Consider the following 20,998-nt stretch of genomic DNA (forward strand, 5'->3'; position numbering starts at 1 on the left):
CCCGAGCCAAACGGGGGTCTCAATGGAGAGGTGAGAGTTGCTTTTCTGGAGATGGCTTTTCAGGGCAGGTTCTTTGGATGTTTTGGATATTAAACCTTTAGGGAGCAAGGTGGTTGTGCAAAGAGGAAACTTCTGGAGGAGGTTGTACTTGTCTTCTGCCTTAGCACAACCCCACACCTGATTTCTCCCCTTTGAGACAGCTTGGGGATGGTTTTGATGTAGATATCTGAGTGCAGCCTGGGCTGAAAGTGAAGAAAGTCACTGTCTCCTCCCTGAGCTGGCAGGGAAGAGTTTGCTATTAAAGATCCTGGTCCTGTGCCCTCTTCCTGCATCTCGCATCCAAAGCCATTATGTTTGAAGCTAGTGTTTTGCATAGGGTGCTCTTAGCCAGCTTGCAGAGCATGTGCTGAGCTGCTGTGATGAAAGGAGGCCAGGCTTGCTGTGCCAGTTTCCTCCTGCAGCACTGGATTCACAAGCATCATGTCTTAAAAGGCAGAAACAGCAGGATCACCCTCAGGGATAGAGCAAAGCTCATCTATCAGCAGCTTGGCTTGGTGTGACCTCCAGCTATGTCAGGCTCCCTCCATAGTCTAATAGGTTCCTACAGGATGCTCTGTGGGTTGGCTGGGTCCTTCTGAGGCTGCTCTGGTCCAGAGTTGGCTACAGAGACCTCTTGTAAAGCGAGATCTTGCATCTCTTTAATCCCACCACATACACACATCATCTCCAAACTCCTCCAGCCTTCCCACTGTACCAGGCCTCACAACAGGATGGGATTGGGACCTCAGCTGTTCCTGAAAGGTCATTTGAGTTAAAACTATATATGTTGTAGGGTGTTCACCAGTAAAATAAGTTGAAAAGGGAGCTGTTGGACTTGTGTATCTGTCCTGCTCATGAATGGGGCACGTTTGAAACTCAAACATCTCAGGTTGTAGCATTTCATCACTCAGGGTTTCTCTTCACATGTGTTTTTTCTCTCTAAATGACCCAATTCCCTACAACCACCCGGTGCCCTTTTTGCTTCCTCCAGTGCAATCCCATGAGCTCGGAGAAACAGTTCTTTCCCTGTTCCTTGCATCAGTCAAGACTCAATAGATGTTAAACTCCTTTGAAACGGTGCTGGGCTGCTGAGCATTGGGTGTTAATCCTCTCTGATCCCCTCTCTGTATTGTGGTGGTACATTTCTCCATTGATCAGCCCTGGAGGGTTTAGGGCTCAGCCTTCAGCTTTGCTCCAGTGGCCCCATAAAGTCACTTAAAGCTGTCAAAGCATGAAGTGTGTGGACAGTGTGGTGCAGAGGGCTGTGATTTAGGCTGGAACACACAGTCCTGTCCCTCAGGTTGCTGTGGCACATAACATTGCCTCTAACTGGGCACGGAGATCACCAGGGTTTGCTTTATAGACAAGGAGCCATTAGTGGGGGTAATGCAACCACTTCTGGACTTTATCATCCTCTGCTGGCTCCTGTTTCTTTCTGCTGACTCTTTTTGACACCAAGTGAAAATGCTGAGCTTGGAGTTTGGATCAATCCAAGTCTTAATCTCTCTCTCAAGTCCTTAGCAGGGAAATCATGGAATGCTTTGGGTGGGAAGGGACCCTAAAGCTCATCCAGCTCCAACCCCCTGCCACGAGCAGGGACACCTTCCACTAGAGCAGGTTGCTCCAAGCCCCATGAGGGGTTTTGGACCCTGCCATGTGAGAGGGTCACCGGAGCAGTAGGGACATGGAGCATCCTATGGAGATGGCTGAGTGTTTCTGAGGGCACCAAGAAGTGAGAGCTGCTGCTGGAGACTCCCTGCAGAGCATCCTTCTCTCCCAGACGATATGTTACCCCTGGTTAGCCACCTTGCACCAGTCTGCCTGCACCTACCAGGGTACACAGCATCTCCTGGGGATGTCAGTGCATGCATGAGCACAAGGTCGTGGTGAAAGGCAGCAGGGACAGTGCTCTGGGATATGAGGACTTAAAGACAGAGATGATAAGAGGCACAGGACAATTTGTTTCTGCCTAATAGAGCTGGGAATAGACGGGCTGGCTGGAGCTGCCCTGTGTGTTGCGTGGGTGACTTTGCAGAGTCAGGGGATGTTTGTCCCCAGCACAGAGCCTGCCTACCGGGCTCCATCTCCTACACCCCAGAAGCCTGAAAGATTAAACGCAGGAAAGGAAGAAGCAGTTGGCAGGAAAAGAAGAAGTAGTTGCATTGTTTCTCTCCAGTTCTTTCTGTTAGTTTCATGGTTACCCCTCCAAGCCCCTGTTTCTGCTGCTTTTCTTGGTTCAATCCCCGTGCCGGTGAGCTCAGCACGGACAAGGTCTCACTGCAGACCAGCACACACAGGAGTCACAGCAGCAGAACACACAGCTTTACCCCTCCAGTTCTCATTTCATGCCTGCTAGGAAGGCAGGAAAAAAACACACACGCTGTAGCTGCAGCACGTGGAGCGGCGCATCCCTGCCAAGCACGGTCCTTGTGCATGGATATTGTTTGCACACCAAAGCCTTTGCTTATTGATTCTTTGTCTCTCTCCTTGCTGTTCTGTTTTCTAGTAACTGCTGTGTGTGTGTGTGTGTGCCAGCAGGATGGTCCTTTTCTGAATGCCGGGCTTGATGTGATCTCAGATATGCACTGACATTTCCCACCGTGATTTGTGTGTGCAGCAGGCTGTAAGTTTAGAGCTGCTGGGAGGTTTGGAGATAAAGAAAGGCCTTTTATCATAGATTCATAGAATCCCAGACTGGTTTGGGTTGGAAGGGACCTTAAAGCTCATCCAGTTCCAACCCCCTGCCATGTTTTATGTTTTGCTGTTGGAGATGGCTAGGTGTAGGTTGCATCCCCACGCTGCTGCAGGTGGTGGTGGAAGGGATGTGACACCACCAGGAGGGAGGAACTGGTGGATAAATGTGATTTCCAGATCATTCATTGCACTCTAAAATGGAAGAATTGTGGTATTGTTCAATGGGAGCTCAACACAGCCTTGCTGGGTCATTGGGAAGTTCCTGTTGACTTCCCAGGCAGTGAATGCTTCTGTGGGTTTTACAGCTTCCACTGAATTTGTTACCAGAATTGTTTGAGTTGTTTCCTTAGAGCAGCTCCAGTGCCTAAAGGGGCTCCAGGAAACCTGGAGAGGGGCTTTGGACAAGGGCCTGGAGGAACAGGCCAAGGGGAATGGCTTTAACCTGCCAGAGGGGAGACTGAGATGAGCTCTGAGGCAGAAGCTCTTCCCTGTGAGGGTGCTGAGGCACTGGCACAGGGTGCCCAGAGAAGCTGTGGCTGCCCCATCCCTGGCAGTGTTCAAGGCCAGGTTGGACACAGGGGCTTGGAGCAACCTGCTCTAGTGGAAGGTGTCCCTGCCCGTGGCAGGGGGTTGGAGCTGGATGAGCTTTAAGGTCCCTTCCAGCACAGACCAGGCTGGGAGTCTGTGATTCTGCCAGACTTTTAGTGAAAATCTTCTTGCATCTGTGGCACCAAATCAGGATTTTTGAATGTTTTAATAACATGTTTTACATTTCCCTTAAATTTTGATTAAAGGGCCATCAATGTGGTATTGAAAACCAGTCGAAACCAAGGTAACTTCTCTGAGGCCCGAAAGCTCAGCTGGCTTCTGTCTGCTACAGACCCAGGGTCTGAGCAGTGCGTTGCAGAGGAGACCCAGCCCTGCTGATGCCCATTTGAGTACCGCTGCTCTGCTCCCTGCGTCTCCATGGCCACGAGCAGAGCACTTGAGGTGCCAGCAGACACCAGGCTGATCGCTGCACTCAGTCAAGCATTAAATATTCATACTCTTGGCCTTGGCTTCTTTCTGTTTATTCATGATGAAACTTCTGACAATGTGTTTTAAAACATGCTGCCTCAGTGCGAGTGCTCACACTGACAACGTGCAGCTTAGCAGAGGACTGCAAAGGAGGAACATGAGCCAGTCCTGGTTGCTTTCAGGTTCTGTCCTCCATGATGTTCACAGTGATGCCATGCAGGAGCTGAGCTTGTTCTGCTCATCCCCATTTCTTCCTCCTTCATTCATTTTGGAGGTCTGTTTTGTCAGGATGTGGGTCTTTAAGCCAATTTTTCCTCTTCTTGACCTTTACGTCAGAAATAGCAGATTTCAGGTAGCTTGCTTTGAGCAAACAACTCAATATTGAGATCGCAGCACAAAGGCTGGGGTAAAAAGAGGCCACCACAATCAATTTTATACCCATATATACACATGAGTGAGTAAAAGAGAGATTGTAAATAGGAAGAGGTGAATGATTTTACGTCATTGGTTTTAGTCACAAAGCTGCCTCTTGAAAAGCGGCTCGTCTTTAGAGGTCTGCACGTAGACAGAAAGCTATAAAAAGCCTCGTGGCTGCCTCGAGTCTGGGAAATAAGCTGAATAGGGAGAAATTCAGCGAGGATGTGCGTGGTTGTGGTGCGCAGATGGAGCCTGGAGGCAGTGTGGAGTGGTCCTTCAAACCATGTCACCCTTATGGGGACAGGCGGTGCTTAAATGGCTCCTCTTCTGGGAGGGCAGCACAAACCACCGCCTGCCCCAGGAAACAGCCTGCTCTGCTTGTATGCTTCCATTTCCAGTTTGGATCTGCTTTGTTCCACATGTTGTATTGCAAGGTTTGGGGAGAAGAACATGTTTCAGACAGCACTGAATCCACTGTTCCCTTGCCTTGCTCCCAGATAAGGATCCTTCCAACAGGCTGTATTGGCTTCATTGGATGTGGATCATCTGCCCCAACCCGTTTCCCTCCTGGGGAAGCTGATTATAACCTCTTTGTTTTTCTGCAAGTCTTAATTTGGACATTTCCAAATCAAATCACACTTTTTCTTGCCCGTAGTTTGAATGTCTTAAGGTCTACTTTTGGTATTTCCTTGTGCTAAAGGGAGACTCCTTCCACTTCAGTAGTATCCACAAGTAATTTAGCCTCTCTCCTAGCACATTAGTAGCATTTAATAAGACTAGTGCTAGTGCCAAACCATTTAGCATCCCATTAGCCCTGTTATTCCCAGCTCAATTTGGTGTCATTTAGCATTAATTCATGTTGAAAAGCTCTCACCTGCTTTTTTGTGTGACGGAATTCCTCCCAGAGCCAAGTCTGATTAGTTTTAAGAGACTTTAGGTGCTCACAGCCCTTGCCTTGAGCCCATTACGTTTCTCTTGATTGCACCTCCTTTTCTCTCTGTCCCCAGTAAGAGAAGGAGCCGAGCCTGTCATTGAGGTGTGTTATTTCTGATCTCTGGTTCTTCTCTGCCACCTTTCACATGTCATGTTCAGCCTTTGCCTTTCAGGGTAGATTTTTCTTTAGGAAATGAGAATAATCCCATTTTCAGAGGTAATGCTGTTCCTTGTCCTTTCTTGGATATTTTCTGAAGAGAAGGTTCTCCCTGCTGCTGAAGGAAGGCACAATAAAGCCCAACAATGCTCATTTTGCACATCCCGACTCAAAAACAGGTCCTAGGGCTAACTCTGACCCTGCTGCATAGAATCATAGAATCTAGATTGGAAAAGACCTTTAAGCTCATCAAGTCCAACTGTTCCCCAGCACTGCCAAGGCCACCACTAACCCATGGCACTGAGGGCCTCGGCTACACGGTGTGTGAACACTTGCAGGGACGGTGACTCCAGCACTGCCCTGGGCAGCCTGTTCCAATGCCTGAGCACCCTTTGGGGAAGGAATTGTTCCTAATATCCAATCCAGGCATGGACCTGGGTAGGCAATTTCTCCATCTCTTATGTTAGATTTCCGTCAGGAGCTGGGTGCTCAGGGACAGGAATGTGCCTACAGCAAATAATGTGCCAGAGTCAACATTTGCTTTCATAGATGGTTCTTTTGCGTCTTGCAGTTTTGTGTTACCTTCCCAATTGTCCTTGACTTGGGGAGGGGGGAGGAGGAGTAATTATTATCTATGTTAATTAGCAAAACCAATCCTTTCTAGCTCCAATAGGATCCTCTCATCAAGATAGGCTGATTTGCAGCATTGCTGCTGCCCAGCGACTCCCTTATCTGCCCTTCACCAGCAGTTCTTTCTGCAAAGTCTTTTTTTTCCCTCTCACACGAGATGCTCAAATGTATCTGAGTATATTATGGCTGGTTGATCCCACCTGCTGTTAATACTCTGGCAGTACCAGATAGAGGTGGTCTTGTGCTGGGCACTGTGCTGAGCACAGGAGACCACGGAGCCACGAAGGGCTTGGAGTTAATGTTGAGGAGTCATGAAGGACAGATACAGATGAAGTAGCTTGTCCAGGGCCCCTCTGGTCTCCCTGTTGTGGCTTGTCAGGTTCCTTTTGGACCTCTCTTGAAAGGAGAAACTAAAGGAAGGCTGTTAAATCTGTATAACTTGAACAAAATAAATAATGACATTTTAATCCCTAATCTGGAAAATTGTTAAAGATTCATAATTACAGTAACACTATCGAATCAGATTTGGATTTTCACTGTTTGATGCTGCAGTGAGCCTGATGCTACTCATTTGAGCAGCAAAATCCACTCCAGTGAGTTGCCCAGTGAATCAGAAAGACCTGAGAAATGATGCTTATTACACTCAATGTGTGTTTCTCTTGGCAGTTGAGTCACTTCTGTAATTTCTCTTCCCTGTTATGTTGATGCTCAGCAATTTTCAGATTGTCAGCTTAGAGCTGACAGAGCTCGAAGGGAAGATGAGGTGTTTGTGGAGTCTGATAATTGGGATGTGGTCATTTGTGTCACTTGCCTTTCCCTGGGCTCCCTCTCTTCCTCCTTCCCGTGGCTTGGTCTCTGTTATCAGCTCAGGCTGCCTTTGGCTCTCTTTGCACTGGTTCCCAGAGGGGAGGTTGGCTCCAGGCTGCCTTTCTTTCAAACCAGGGAGGTTTCACATTCGTAGTGTATGGTTTTGGCAACTGATCTGTGCTCCGCAGCCTGCTGGGGTGAGTGTGAGCATCCCACCCTCACACAGCTCTGTGCTCTGGTGCAAAGGGCCACCGCCGTCCTCTGGTCCTGACCTGCGCCCAGTGGTGGCCTCATCCTTCCACAGGGAATGTCAGGGGAGGGAAGGCCAGCCAGGAGCAGGAGGTTCTATCTGCAGGACCTGCTGCTATGAATGTGTTACAGGAGCCAAAGCAGAAGATGGTGCAGCCTGTGCCAACAGCAGGGCTTGCAGTGGCTGTTGCAATGTGACTGTCATGTGCAACCTCTTCCTTTGAGCTGCAGGCTTGCATCAGCCCAGCTTGAAAGATTTGGCTCCCTTCTTGCCTGCCTATAGAACCATGGGTTTCTCTCTTATCTCATCATCTCCTTTGCCTTATCAGCTGTGCTGCTGCCCCGTTAACAGTGGTTGTGAAGACAGCGAGCGGAAGGCACCAGCTGAGCCACAGGAGGACAAAACCCAGGGATCCTGACAGTGGTGCTGGTAGGGACAGGACTCCCCTGTGCTGCAACAGCCCTTGCTGTCACCAGTCCCTCTGTGTGTCACAGAGGAAGGAACTGGCCCCAGGGGAGTGAGGCAAATGTCCTTGAGGTGACAAAGCTGAATGCAGAACAGACCTGTGCTGCATCTGAGCTGCGCCTGGTCTCAATGAGCTTTAAAGGTCTTTTCCAAGCTGAATGATTCCATGCAGTTCTTGCTCCAGGTCCTTTTCTGCTATCAGCACCACTCAGAGCATCCTTCCAGCCTCACTGAGCATCCTCTGTCCTTTCATCAGAGGGAAGGGTAAACAGGAACCCTTCTCTCCTTCTCATTATTGCCAGTGTTACCTTATATAGCTGCATCGAGCTCCACACACATTATCTCCTCTCTAAATTTAACAGGCCTAATCTATTCAATCTGTCCTTTCACAGGTACCTTCATCTGCTACTAATCACTTTTGTTTCCCTTCTGTAGAACTCTTCTCTCTGCATCTCCTTACTGGGCAGGCAGAGAGGTAACCAAGGCATGCACTCACAGCAAGGTCACTCATTCACTTGGATATTGCCATTACACTCGTTTTGGAGCTATTCTTGACATGTTTCTTACCATGGTCTCCTATCACGTGTTTCTGTTGCAGGCTTACTTGTTATTCTCACAGCTTCACCCTCAGCAAAGTGGTCTATGAGGTGTTGGTTATAGTCTTCTCCTGTGCCCTCTCTGGTCCTTCAAGAGGCATCTTGAAGAATCAATTGAAGAGGAATCACTTGAAGAGGAATCACTCACATCTTGGCCAGTGGCAAAGTGCTGCCTGGTTTTTAAAGCACCTTTACCAGGCCCTTCTGACACCTCTAGCCTGAACTCACCCAGTTTAGTGTTGCTGGTAGAGCTTGACTTGCTCCTGGGCTCACTCACACTGCTGCTGCAGGCATCTGAGGGCTTTCTTCCCCAGTTTCTAGACGTTTGGTATTTGATTTCTCATAGATCCTCTTGGGTGGTCTGAACAGTGTCTTGTCACACCACAGACCTCATGACATCCATAGTTGTGATCAGGGGTCTCTTCTGGCCCAAGCAGCAGGGTTTCTCTCTCTCTTTTCATCCCCATTCTTGTGCTCCCTCTGTTGAGGATGTCGTCAGGGGGATGCTGGAGAAGCCATGGTGGGGTTCTGCCAGCACTGTGTTACGGCCACTCTACCCTCTGTTCCCATCAACCCTTCACTGGGTGCACCAGTGTAAGCAAAATGTTGTCCCAGGAAGACAAAGTGAGAGCAGCGGATGCCTTGACAGGGTCCTGTTGGCCTGGAAACCTTGAGGGTTATTGGATTAACCATCTGGATGCCAAAGGCTAGCAGAAATCGAGTGGGGATGTGCACACAGTGTGCAAGTTGCCTGTGTGTGGCAGTGCTGTGCCTGGAGAGCAGCTGGGGCAAGCCCTGGCCCTGTGCTCTTGTGGGCTTCAGCACACATAAAACAAAGCATAGCATAAAACAGGGGTGATGTCCAATGCAGGGGCTGTTCTGTGGTTTCTGCATTTGCTGCTGCCTCCTTGGACCAGCTTCACTCTGTCATGGTTTAACCCCAGCCAGCAACTGAGTACTACAGAGCTGGAGCAGCTCTGCTCTGGAGCCAGGCTGAGAGAGCTGGGCTGGGGCAGCCTGGAGAAGAGAAGGCTCCTGAAGGGGAGACCTTAGAGCAGCTCCAGTGCCTAAAGGGGCTCCAGGAAACCTGGAGAGGGGCTTTGGACAAGGGCCTGGAGGGACAGGACAAGGGGAATGGCTTTAACCTGCCAGAGGGAAGATTGAGATGAGCTCTTAGGCAGAAGCTCTTCCCTGTGAGGGTGCTGAGGCGCTGGCACAGGGTGCCCAGAGAAGCTGTGGCTGCCCCATCCCTGGCAGTGTTCAAGGCCAGGTTGGACACAGGGGCTTGGAGCAACGTGCTCTAGCGGAAGGTGTCCCTGCCTGTGGTTTATACGCTGAGCATGGCACGCTGTGGTATGGAATATGCCTTCAGCTAGTTCAGTTCAGCTGTCCTGTCTCTGCTCCCTCCTGGCTTCTCGAGCCCCTCCTCACTGGCAGAGCATGAGAGACTGAACAGTGCTTGATCAGGGAAAGCACTGCTAAGCAACAGTTAAACATCAGTGTGTTATCAGCATTACTCTCAGACTAAAGCCACAACACAGCACTGCACCAGCCACTAGGAAGAAAATTAACTCCATGCCAGCCAGCGTCAGAACACTACCTACTGCTGGAGCAGTCATAGAATCATAGAATGGTTTGGGTTGGAAAGGACCATAAGATCATCTGTTTCCAGCCCCCCTGCCATGGGCACTCAGTGCATCCCTGGTGCTTTCTGCTGACCTGATTGTTGCTGGTGGTACTCCTGATGTTCACTTTCGCCCCAGCAAAGTTCTGGGTAGCACGGGGGAAAATGTGATGACAGCAGAGTCACAGCCACCACAGAGACTTGCCTTCTCCCTGGAGCAAGAGAATTAATCCTGGCTTTCTGGGCCTTCCTTAACCCAGTGACAGAATGAGATGGACTGAATGGAAAGGATCATGTTGACTCTCCATGTTGTTATATTAAACTTAGAAATTCTCTCCATTCCCTCTCGTCTCCTCCTCCAAGAGGGACGTGAGTTATTTAACAGATGTCTCATTCTGTTTGCACTGCAGCTTAAAGGAAATAAGACGGTTTTGACAGAGCTGAACAGAGCCTGTGGTTGAGCAAAGATATGAAAGAGCAGCTTCAAAGAGGTGGCTTATCAGAAGCAGGGTGAATTGTGATACGGGAGTGAGGAGGGGTGGCACTGAGAGCCCTAGAAACAGAGGAGAAGAGAACATGTTGTGCTGTATGAGTGCTGTGTCCTGAACATGGCCAGGCTGTCAGGGAAGCGACTAGTGACAGCAAAGGCCCCACCACAACATGAAAGCTCTTGGGAGCAGCTGGGAAGGAAATAGGAGGAGAGGAGAGATGAAATCCAGCTGTCTCGGCTCCTACAGTATGTCTTGAAGACTGAGGTGAGACACTCGAGTCGAACCCTCCTTCTGGCACACAGAGATCTGTGTTTGGGGCTTCCACAGATGGTTCCTGGCCTCCCACATCAGCAGGAGGGGTTGGGGCTGGAGGGCGAGATAGTCTCTGGGGGCTGTTATAACCAAACTGGTCTGTAGATCTAGTTAATGGGGGAAACTGGGCAGACTGGTCTGACTTGGGATCCTTAACAGGCTCCTCCAGGCTTCTCTGGTCCTTCAGAGCTGGTCAGCTTGAGTGCTTGGTCTCCAGCCACCAGCGCTTGGCCCATCTCCCTCATTGATCCCCCCAATTGCTGTGTCCCCAGTTTGAGAGGGGATGGACTGAGCAGCTCCTCCCTGGTGGGATCTGAAGGTGTATTCCTACCAGGAAAGCCCCCGGGCCATGGCAGCCTCACTCCATCCTGACTCCGCAGGTTGGAGACCAGATCCTAGAGGTGAACGGCAGGAGCTTCCTGAGCATCCCTCACGACGAGGCCGTGAAGCTGCTGAAGTCTTCCCGCCACCTCATCATGACGGTGAAGGACATCGGGAGGCTGCCCCATGCCCGCACCACCGTGGATGAGACAAGGTGGATAGCGAGCTCCCAGGTTGGGGACACCCTCGTCACCTCAGCAGGGTACGTGCTTGGTGCACCCCACGCAGGTTTGTCGTGTAGATCTATCAACTTAGAGTTGCTGTATGATTGACGCAGTCACCCAGGGGGGATGTGGAGCTTCAGTACCTGGAATGTACTGAATATTGTGGAGCTCCAGTACCCGGGATGTACACAGAACTGTGGAGCTCCAGTACCCGGAATGGTGGCAGCCTGATGCACTGCAACGTGCATGGGCAACCTGTCCGGGGGAGCATTGTGGGTTCTCAGGCATGTGGCCCCCATATCTGGGGTTTAGAAGACAGCATCTCTGGCCTGGAAGGTGGATCAGGGCTGGGGAGCACGCTGCTGCCCCTTCCCTGTTCCCTTACAGGCACAGGAGGGAACATCACAGGTCTGGAGGCAGGCTTGAGGCAGTGAGTGATGGGCACGGGATGCTCGGTGCTAACTGCTCTTCTCCCTCCTCGCAGGGCAGTGGGTGACCGTGCTGCGGAGGTGACAGCCAGGGTAAGAGATACAAGTCCTTCCTGGTGCCTTGGGAAAAGAAATCACCATCATTGTCCCCTATTTTCCATAAGAGGGAGGGATTTGTGCTCCTGGTTTAAAAGGGATGCTAGTCCTGTGATGTTTAACTGGCTCAAGCCTTTCTCCTCCCCACCTCATGTTGCCAGCTGTGTTTCTACAAGCAGTGACATGACGTACCCCCTCTCCTGTGCCACTGGTGGGTCTGCAGCATGTCTGGTGCCTCCAGCCTGGGAATGATCACATTGACAGGCAAGGACCCCTCCACCCCACAGAGGTGACCGTGATGCCTTCTGCACGGTGGCTGCCTCTGGGCCCTGCCAGCTCCTGGGATCTTTCCCACCTGGAAGCAGAGCTGCAGTGCCAGCATGTCTTCTCTCAACACCTCCTTGCAAAGCTCCTGTCTTTGAAATGGAAATGAAGCAGCGAGGTTTCACAGGTGGCTCTCACTGATAACAGCTCCGTGTTGTTCCATGCAAAACATGTTCACTCCTTGCAGTGTCTCCGGGATAGTCAGGGTCTTGTCTGGCTCCATATCCCTCTGTGGACTGTGCCAGCACTGCCTGGGAGGGGAGCAGCAAGGACCTCCTCTTGGAAACCCCTCTCCAAGAGAAAAGCCTTTCATCTGCAGCCAGGCTTGTCTCTCCCTGGACTCCCTTGGTTGCCAGTAGCTCCTTCATCATCAGGCTCTGCTTTAACCTTGCAGCAGGGGCAAATGTGCCTTTTCCACAAGCTGGGAAGCTTGCCTTTCCTTGTGGCCCCATTTTCCCAGCCTTGCCAGGAAGGGAATATAGCTTGCTATTAAATCAAGAGCTGGCCAAGGGACAGCTCGTGAGCAGAGCCTGGAAGCTGCTTTGGTTATTCTGTGTAAACTGGCTCTGGAGTTACATAGACAAGTCATGACACTGAGTGAGCAGCCATGCTGGTGAACCCTGGTGGACACCTCCCTCTGGTCATTTTGGAAGCATTCCCCTTCCAGCCCCCCTTTGGCACAGGTAGCTGGGTGAGAGCAGCAGCCTGTAATGCTGGGATAGGGCTGGCAGCAGAGCCCAGAGCGAGGGGCAGTTCTTGTGCAGCCCAGCTGTCTCTGCTTCCCTCCTTTCAGGCAATTCCTTGGCATCCCAAGCCAAAGCCTCTCCTCTGTCTCCCGCAGCCCATGTTCTATCGGGGCCTGGCCGGCTCGCAGGTGACACTGAGCACCATGGTGAACCAGACCCGTGTCATGCTGGAGGAGCAGGCACGGCATCTCCTCAACGAGCAGGAGCGGGCCACCATGGGCTACTACCTCGATGAGTACAAGGAAGGCCACATCTCCGTGGATGCTCTGGTCATGGCGCTCTTCGAACTACTCAACACACACGCTAAGGTGAGGCCCACTCCATGGTCAGGGATGGTTCCTTGTACCTGGTGGACTGAGCAGAGCCATTGGCACAGCAGATAAGTCTCCAAGGTTATCTGCTCAGGGACAACGGTGAGGGTGGAAAACAAAATCCAGATGTAGGACACTATGGGGGATAGAGGCTGGTATTCAGTGGCAGATGAGCTTCTGGTAAAGTTTAGGACCAAACCTCCTCGTGCATTACATGGAATGGGTTGTGTTGTGTTGGAAGGGACCTTAAAGCTCCTCCAGTTCCAACCCCCTGCCACGGGCAGGGACACCTTCCACTAGAGCAGGTTGCTCCAAGCCCCTGTGTCCAACCTGGCCTTGAACACTGCCAGGGATGGGGCATTCACAACTTCCTGGGGCAGCCTGTTCCAGTTCCTCACCAAAGGCTCTGTTACCTGCCAGTACATCCCATTACCACTGTTGGACAGTGTGGGAGGGGGGGTCTTCACCTCCCAGGAGGGTGGTCGTGCTCCAGTGTGTCTTTGCTGTGTGTCTCCTGGTGCAGTTCTCGCTGCTTTCGGAGGTGCGGGGTGTCATCTCCCCGCAAGATCTCGACCGCTTTGACAACCTGGTGCTGAAGAGGGAGATAGAGTCCATGAAGGCGCGTCAGCCCTCAGGGCCCACCATTGCCACCGACTCCTACTCCATGATGTCCTACAGCGACACCGTCTCCTCCTCCAGCAGCCACTTCACTGCCACCACTGTCAGCTCAGCCCGGGTGAGTCCTTCCTGGCTGGTTCTTTTGCTTTCCATGCCTGCTCCTGGCAGCCCTACAAGCACTTCGTATCCCTGGAGTGCTATAAAGGCATTTCACCCGCAGGAGAAATGAGGGATTCCTTCGCTGGTGGATTCCCCAGAGCTTATCTGGGTGCAATAGTGTGATTTGTAGGTGCATAAGATGGTGCCGTGACATGCGCTTGGTATCTCCATGCTCCTGACACTGAGATGTGACTATCCTCTGCATGGGGGCTTGACCTGGTGCTGTCACTTTGTCCCCTGTGCTATGCAAGGTGCATCCACACAGGGATCTCAGTGTCTTGCCCCTGCTGAGCCTGCTGCTATTCACCAGCTCTGGTGTCTGAATCACCTCCTTAAAGGCGTTTGCTGCCTGCTCTGCATCCCAGCAGGGAGCTCGGTGGCCTGGGCAAGCCCCTTCCCACTCTCCAGCATTGAGTGGCAGCTCTCCCACATCTCCCTACCAGCCCTTCACTGCACGCACCCTCTTAACTAGGTTCCTGTAATCACCTCCAAGTGCACAGGCACGTTAATCTCCTGCCCATCAAATGCCTTTCACCATAAATGCATCAGCAACCTTAGAAATGAAAACCTTCCTAAAAAGAACGGGTGACAAGGGGCTTTCTGCTGGTTGGGTACAAGGAAACCAGCCCATGGCCAGGGAGAGTGGGAATGTGGTGCAGAAGGTGCAGGCAGGGTGGGAGTTGAGGGCATTCCTGGGCTGTCCCTGCCTGCACGGGTCAGTCCAGCATCCCAAGAGGCCTTGGAGAGCTTCAGAGCATCAGAGCTGGGCTTTTGTCCCATTGACTTCACAAAAGCCATGTGCTCTGTTCATAATGGATTACAGTGAGATGCTTTCTGGATCCAGAGAAACAAAGCAAGTTTTTCTCTGCTGGGAAAACCTTTCTGAAGCACAGAAAACCAACGCAGGTCTGCCAGGACTTGTGAGTTGAGTGTGACCCTCTGCTCTCATGCCATCCCCATCCCTGGGGCTGTACCACTTCCCTCAGGTGTGCCATGCTCTCCCTCCTGCTCCATGACACCAAGCTTGGCTGCTTGACCTGGTGTGTGAGCCGTGGTCCAGCCCTACCTGGCACACGAGCCCTGAGGTCAGGGGTGGAGACTGGGGTACTGTTCTGGCATAGAGAAGACAGTGTGTACCCTGCTGTAAGAGCTTCCTTCAAGAACATGTGTCCCTTGGTCACACTACAAGTCCTCCCTGGCAGTGGGGCACCTCTTTCCATGGGTGTGAAAGCATACCCTGCTCCAAGCTCTGCCTGGGCTGTTGGGAATGCTAACACATGAGAAGGTTCTCACCACTGCTGCTGGAACAAGTGCCAAGCAGAGAGCACCAGCTCATGGTAGGTGGATGCTTATCTCAGCTAGCAGGAGAGAGAACAGGGGCAGAGCTCCCAAACTATTTCTTCTGCCCTGAGCTCTTGCTGCTCTCCTTCCCCAGCACTGGCTGCGGCTGGATGTGGATCCTGCAGGATGGGTTTGGAGGGAGGAGGGATGCCTTGTGCTGGGGTTTGCTTGTCTCCCTCACTTGTCCTGCACCCCCCTGATGGTGTTTTTTGCTTTTGTGCTTGTTTCAATCTGCTTTTCCCCCATCACGTCCCCAGGAGCGGCTCTTGTGGCTAATAGACCTGATGGAGGTAGGGGCTGCTGAGTGCTGCGGTTGCCATAGCAGAGGGGATGAGTGTGTGTGTGGATGGGTGTTGGGAGGGAGGCAGGGAACAGGCTGTGCAGGGACCAGCATGTCAACAGCCACATGAACAGTGCCTCCATTCATCCCCTTAGCCCTGTTGAGCCATTCCAGTCCCTTTGCTCCAGCATAGCTTTAGGCCTTGATGCTGCAGAGCAGCCAAGACTCAGCCTTGAGCCAGACCCAGTGTTCTGCTTGCACTGGAGCCCTGTGTGTCACTGGCAGCTCAAGGATGGGCTTTTAGGACCAGCAGTGTTGGTGGACCCCAGACTGTCCCTCCTGTTGCTGCCTGCCTCTACCTGCTGCTCTGCTGTCTTGCCGTATGGGCACCCTGCCTAAATACCAGTAGGTGGTCACATCCTGTCACTCATAGAATCCCAGACTGGTTTGGCTTGGAAGGGACCTTAAAGCTCACCCAGTCCCAGCCCCCTGCCACGGGCAGGGACACCTTCCTCTAGAGCAGGTTGCTCCAAGCCCCATTCATCCTCAAGGATAGGGGAGAATTTTCCTTATGAGCTTTGGGTCTGCAGGAACCTGTGCTGCAGTGCAGGAGGGGTTGGTGTACTCGTGCTGTGCATGTTTAGCCTTGGAGAAATCCTCACACAGGCTTTAGAGAGGCTACACATGGATGTGGGGAGAGCCTCAGAAGTCTTTCTGTCATAGCAGTGCTCTTGGTTGGGAGGAGGTTGAGAATAGCTGCCGGTTTGTGCTCCATGGTGTAGTGTGTTCCCTCATCCTCATCTGGGAGGAAATCACAGGGGTCAGTGGGTTGAGGACACGCAGGGAGGTGGAGGTGGGAGCTGGTGGTACTGCTCTGGGAGAGGAGCTCTGGCCCCAGAGCCGCATCCCTCTGGAAACAGCACTGCTCTGGAAGGGGATGCTGTAGTGTTCCCAGATGGGGTTCATCAGAGGCACCCTGCATCGTGGTACACAGAGTTCTTTGCCTTCGTGACCAAAGGCAGTGACACTAAACCAGGCTTCCCGTCCTGTCAGCTCTCTGTGGGTCAGGGGGTGAAATGGTGTCACAAATAACCAGTGTGAGGCTCATCAGAACCTGCCATGTGACAAGTGATGTTGACTTGTCCCAGTGCTTGAGGACACTGGGAAATGAGACAAAGCTGTGTTTGGTGGGGCCATCCATAGATAATGGATGTTGGTCTGTCTGTCCCCATCACCTCTTGTAAGTCTTGGCTCTCAAGATGAGTCCTGCAAAGCAGAAGTGAATTGTAGCAGCAATGATCAGATGCAACTTGTCTGATGACAGCAGGGTGAGTTTGTAATTGCCCACAGGCCAGGCAGCATTTCCTTTGGCACTGCCTCCTGCCCAGCCCTCATTGTTAGGATTACCCCTAGCAAAGATGTTGCCATCTGAAGGTGCCTTCTCCTCCCAGGGCCTGATCCCACAGGCTCTGACTTGCTTCCAGCTCCCTGAAGCTGCAGGATGGGCCCCATGAGGTAACCCAGTTTTGTTGCTAAACCCCTGTCTGTCTGTGGTCTGTCTTTGGTCTCTGTTCTGCAAAAAGTATAAGTAAGGAGAGGCTGACACTGAGCTGTTCCTCTCTCTGGACAGTGAATCTCAAGCACAAGAGTCCACAGCCTCTTTGGCAGATGAGCTCTGTGTCCGCATAGGGAGAGCAGAACAAGAGCAGAAGAAGAGGGGACATCTTCCTCACCAATGTCTCCTGTTGTTGCTGCTCCAGCTCCTGGTGTCCTCTGACCCCTCCAGGACAGGCACAGACATCCCATGTGGAGGGTTCTCATGTGCTTGGCATGATCCTCTCAGACAAGGAGGTTAGAGACAGGGTGAAGCCACCACATGGGTGTCATCATCACCCTCAGAGCCCCCAGGTCTGTGCTCAGGCTGGGGCAGGGAAAGGGCTCTGGGGCTCCTCCAGCCCTGTGGATCCATTCTGGGGTGGGAGAGGGAAGGGGAGAGTGGAGGGAAGCTGGGCTTACAATGGCACTGTTGTTCAAAACTAAACTCTACAGGAGTCAGGCTGAGTCGCTCTGCAAAAGTCTCAGTAGCAGTAACTGGAAAATAAGGGACTCATTTGGAGCTGTGAGGTTAATTAAAAGTTGGGTTGTATTCCCCAGGGAGGTGGGAGTTCCTCCATCGCTTAATCAGTGAATGGAAACTGGCTGGCTGAATGAAAGATGCTCTGAAAGAAAGATGCTTTCCAGCTCCATCGCTCCTGCCCTGGGCTCCAGGATAGGAAGGGCCAAAGTTTTCCATCCGAGGGGCTGGAAGAGCCTCATCTGCCTCCAGTTTCCGTAAGAAACTAAGAAAACAGGTTGGGTAAAGAAGCAGGGTCGGTAGGAGGGAGCAGCCTCCTCAGTAAATACTCATTTCTCAGAGCAGTAGCACCATAGCTCCAATGGGGCTTTCAAGGGAAATCCAAGAAAGCTGTCTTAAAATAGCCAATTCCTGAAAGCAAATGTGCTCAGCTTAAAAGCCATTACACTTCATAGCCCAGAGCAGTTTCTGGTTAATTGCTTTTGCCCCCAGAGTCGTCACCTTGGGGAGAGGAGAATCTCCTGCTGGCACAGTTCAGCGTTAGTGTCCCTGGGTCTGAGGGACCACAGAGCCAGGGCTGAGGCACAGCATGTGATGTGCTCTGGGATGGGCTTCATGTCCTGGTGATGGGCGCAGAGTTCAGTGGCACATCTGGGGTGATGGCTCTGGTTTTAGGCATTCTTCCCTGTGAGGGTGCTGAGGCGCTGGCACAGGGTGCCCAGAGAAGCTGTGGCTGCCCCATCCCTGGCAGTGTTCAAGGCCAGGTTGGACACAGGGGCTTGGAGCAACCTGCTCTAGTGGAAGGTGTCCCTGCCCGTGGCAGGGGGTTGAAGCTGGATGAGCTTTAAGCTCTCTTCAACCCAAACCAGTCTGGGATTCTGTGATCTCTGCTCCTTGATGTCCCGATGGCACTCAAGCCTTTAAATTCACCATCACTCCAATCAAATCTGAAGTCCTGTTCCTAATGTGCGCACAGCCCAGAGCAGTTCATGGTCATTTTAATCAATATGAAGGCAGGTTGCTTCTGAAATAGCCCCACCAGCCTCTCGCTCCAGCCTCACACACAGGGTAACGCCTTGTCCTTCATCCCAGCGCTTGGATTTGCCCAGTTCTAGCATGTCAGGCCTGGCTGGAGCCTGATCTTTCAGCCAAACCCATTTCCTGCCCTGGCTGGCTGCATGGTCAGTGACCCAGGGAGGAGTTTGGGGATGTTCCTCTTTCAGAACCCGCCTGCCTTTACATTGGATTAATGGATGGAATCAGCCCGTGCCAGCGGAAGGAGTGTTTTCCCAAGTTCATAGTTTACCTGTCACTCTCTGAACAAGCCATTTCTTTCAGTTCTCATTCTCTAGGGCTCTCTCTGAAGCCAGGGAGCTAAAAGTACTTCCCATCAATGTTTTTGCTGCTTCTCTAATGCTCTGAATTGCCTCCCGTGTCTATTCTGGGATGCTGACATCTCACAGCACAGCAGCAGCCTCCAGCAGATGGGGGGATGCAGCTGCAGCAGCATTTCAGCTAATCGCTTGTTTACCCTGCAGTAAATAACACCCAGTTAAAAACAAACTGTACCCTGCCCATTCCAGCACCAGCAAGCAAACAGCCCTGGGAACATGACAGGAATGATGTACATCCTTTCCATGCAGCACTGGTGCAGCACCACTCCGGATTGGGAATTGCTCTGGGAGAAGGATGCTGAGCGTGGATTTGCTCTTCCAGGGCCTTGCAGGGGAACCAGATGGAGCTGGGGATGGCAAAGCCAGCAGCAGAGCCTGGCTCTGGGCTAAAGCCATGACTAGCTGGGTTCAGCACTGGCTGCACGCCCCGTGCTCTCCCATCCCTGCTGTTACTTAGCCAAGGTGCCTGTTTGCTCTGCTTGACCACATCCACATCCTCTCCTTGGGTCCATCCTGTTGACAACTGCCCCTGCACAGACAGACTGACAGATTCCCATAGCCCACCTTGATTGCTGGAGCTGTGATGGCTTTGGAGCCATGTTGGGACATTTCCTATTGCTGTTTAGACTCATAAAGGGAAAGCAGGTTCTGTTTGCATCTCACTGCTCAGGTTTGCAAGGGAGGGAGGTTTTGCACTTGTCTCTTGCCCTTCTCTCAGGAAAGATGCAGGTATTGAACCTGCTGGGTCCAAACCAACCAGGAGGAGCTGAGGTTTGGATTAAGAGGAGCACACTCCTCCACTGCAGGTTCACAGCATGCTTTGAGCACGCTTTTTAGCTTGGGAGAGCCTGTATCCCAACAAAGCTGCTTTGCTTTGTTTCCCAACACAGTTGCTTTGCTGATATAATGTGTGGGTCTGCAGGGAACCTCCAAGGAAACAGAACCCTTTGGGTAAAAGACTGGCCTTGCATGGGGGGGTTTGGGTGAGCACTCTGCATGTTCCCCATCATGCTGGCGCTGTGCTGGGTGCTCCTTGCTGCTCTAACTTGGTTTTCTCTTCCTTCTTTTCTCTCTCAGAACACATCAGAGTTGGAGGGAGGTGGAGATGGCCACCAAAGCAGCATCAACACCCTGCCAGATGTCTCCCTGGTAAGACACCACATGGGAGATGGAGCTGAACTGGTGATGCTGAGGTTTGCCTCAGCTTCTGTAGCTCTTTGCTTAATCAACGCCTCATTGATGTCACTGAAACAAGTTAATCAGACTGGTTTGGAAGGATTCTGGCTGGATAGCATCTGTGTAGAGCAAAAGTTGGGTAGTTTGTCCTCTAATCATCCTCATTTGTCAGTTATGTTCTTCTTGTCAATAAGGTCAGGAAGGTGTTTCTATGAAAGTCAGCTCATTTTGCCATCGTCACCATGAGAAGGCTCTGAGTCTGGGGAAGTGTCCTAAACACTGTGTCCTTGCTTTGGCAGGATGATCTCTCCTCCTTCCCAGATGAACCACCCAACTTCAAGCCTCCACCTCCTCCTTCAGCCCCGCAGATGCTGGCCCCCTCCTCTGCCCAGCACAGGACCCCAGGGAAGGACAAGCCCAAGCGCCCTTCCTCCGAGTCCTCCCAGTCAGGCCTCTTCTTCATGGCCCCCCGGCACCCCACCCCCCCCCCCCAGCCACCCCGAGAAGGACACGGTCAGCATCACCTCCACGGCCACCACATCCACCGAGGAGTCAGCCCCAAGCCCCATCTATGCCACCATCTCCCCAGCCCTGCACGGCTCCAGGAGGCAGATGGATGCTCAGCTCTCCTTGGTCAGCCAGCAGCCCATCGGGCCCTTCCCCAGGGTCCAGTCCCCAACCAGGTTGAATAGCCTGTCCCTGGAGGCTCCTGCATCCGGTGGGCTTCAGAGCCCCCCTTCCCCATCGCCACCGCCTCCTCCATCCCACCCAGCACCCCCTCCTCCAGACAAGGGCAGCCCCCAGGCTGTGGCCAACCAGCACTTCATCATGGTGGAGGTGCACCAACCCAACAGCGAGCCCGACGTCAATGAAGTGAGGCCCTTGCCCCAGGCCAGAGGTGGGTGACACATTGTCAGCTGTGGGGTGACAAAATAAACCCTCTCTGGGGTGGTCCTCAAGATAGAAGTGACAGATCTAAAGGGCAGGAACTAGGGGAAGGGGTTGAAGGATAAAACCTGCATCAGACTGCTGGAGTGTGAGGCTTGGTTGCACGGTTTCCCCATTCCCAGTGGG

General features: G+C 52.2%; 1 protein-coding gene across 1 annotated transcript in view; it reads left to right on the forward strand.

Moving 5' to 3' along the window:
- WHRN (whirlin) overlaps positions 1-20,998 on the forward strand; it is a 48,833-nt gene that overhangs the window by 23,141 nt on the left and 4,694 nt on the right. Inside the window, exons 4-10 of the mRNA XM_030507416.1 lie at positions 10,813-11,015; positions 11,462-11,498; positions 12,667-12,879; positions 13,406-13,618; positions 19,826-19,897; positions 20,224-20,413; positions 20,448-20,822. Of these exons, the coding sequence (XP_030363276.1) occupies positions 10,813-11,015; positions 11,462-11,498; positions 12,667-12,879; positions 13,406-13,618; positions 19,826-19,897; positions 20,224-20,413; positions 20,448-20,822 (1,303 nt within the window). The remainder of the gene's footprint in view (positions 1-10,812; positions 11,016-11,461; positions 11,499-12,666; positions 12,880-13,405; positions 13,619-19,825; positions 19,898-20,223; positions 20,414-20,447; positions 20,823-20,998) is intronic.

This window comes from Strigops habroptila, chromosome 15 (genome assembly GCF_004027225.2).
Source record: "Strigops habroptila isolate Jane chromosome 15, bStrHab1.2.pri, whole genome shotgun sequence".
Taxonomy (NCBI): domain Eukaryota; kingdom Metazoa; phylum Chordata; class Aves; order Psittaciformes; family Psittacidae; genus Strigops; species Strigops habroptila.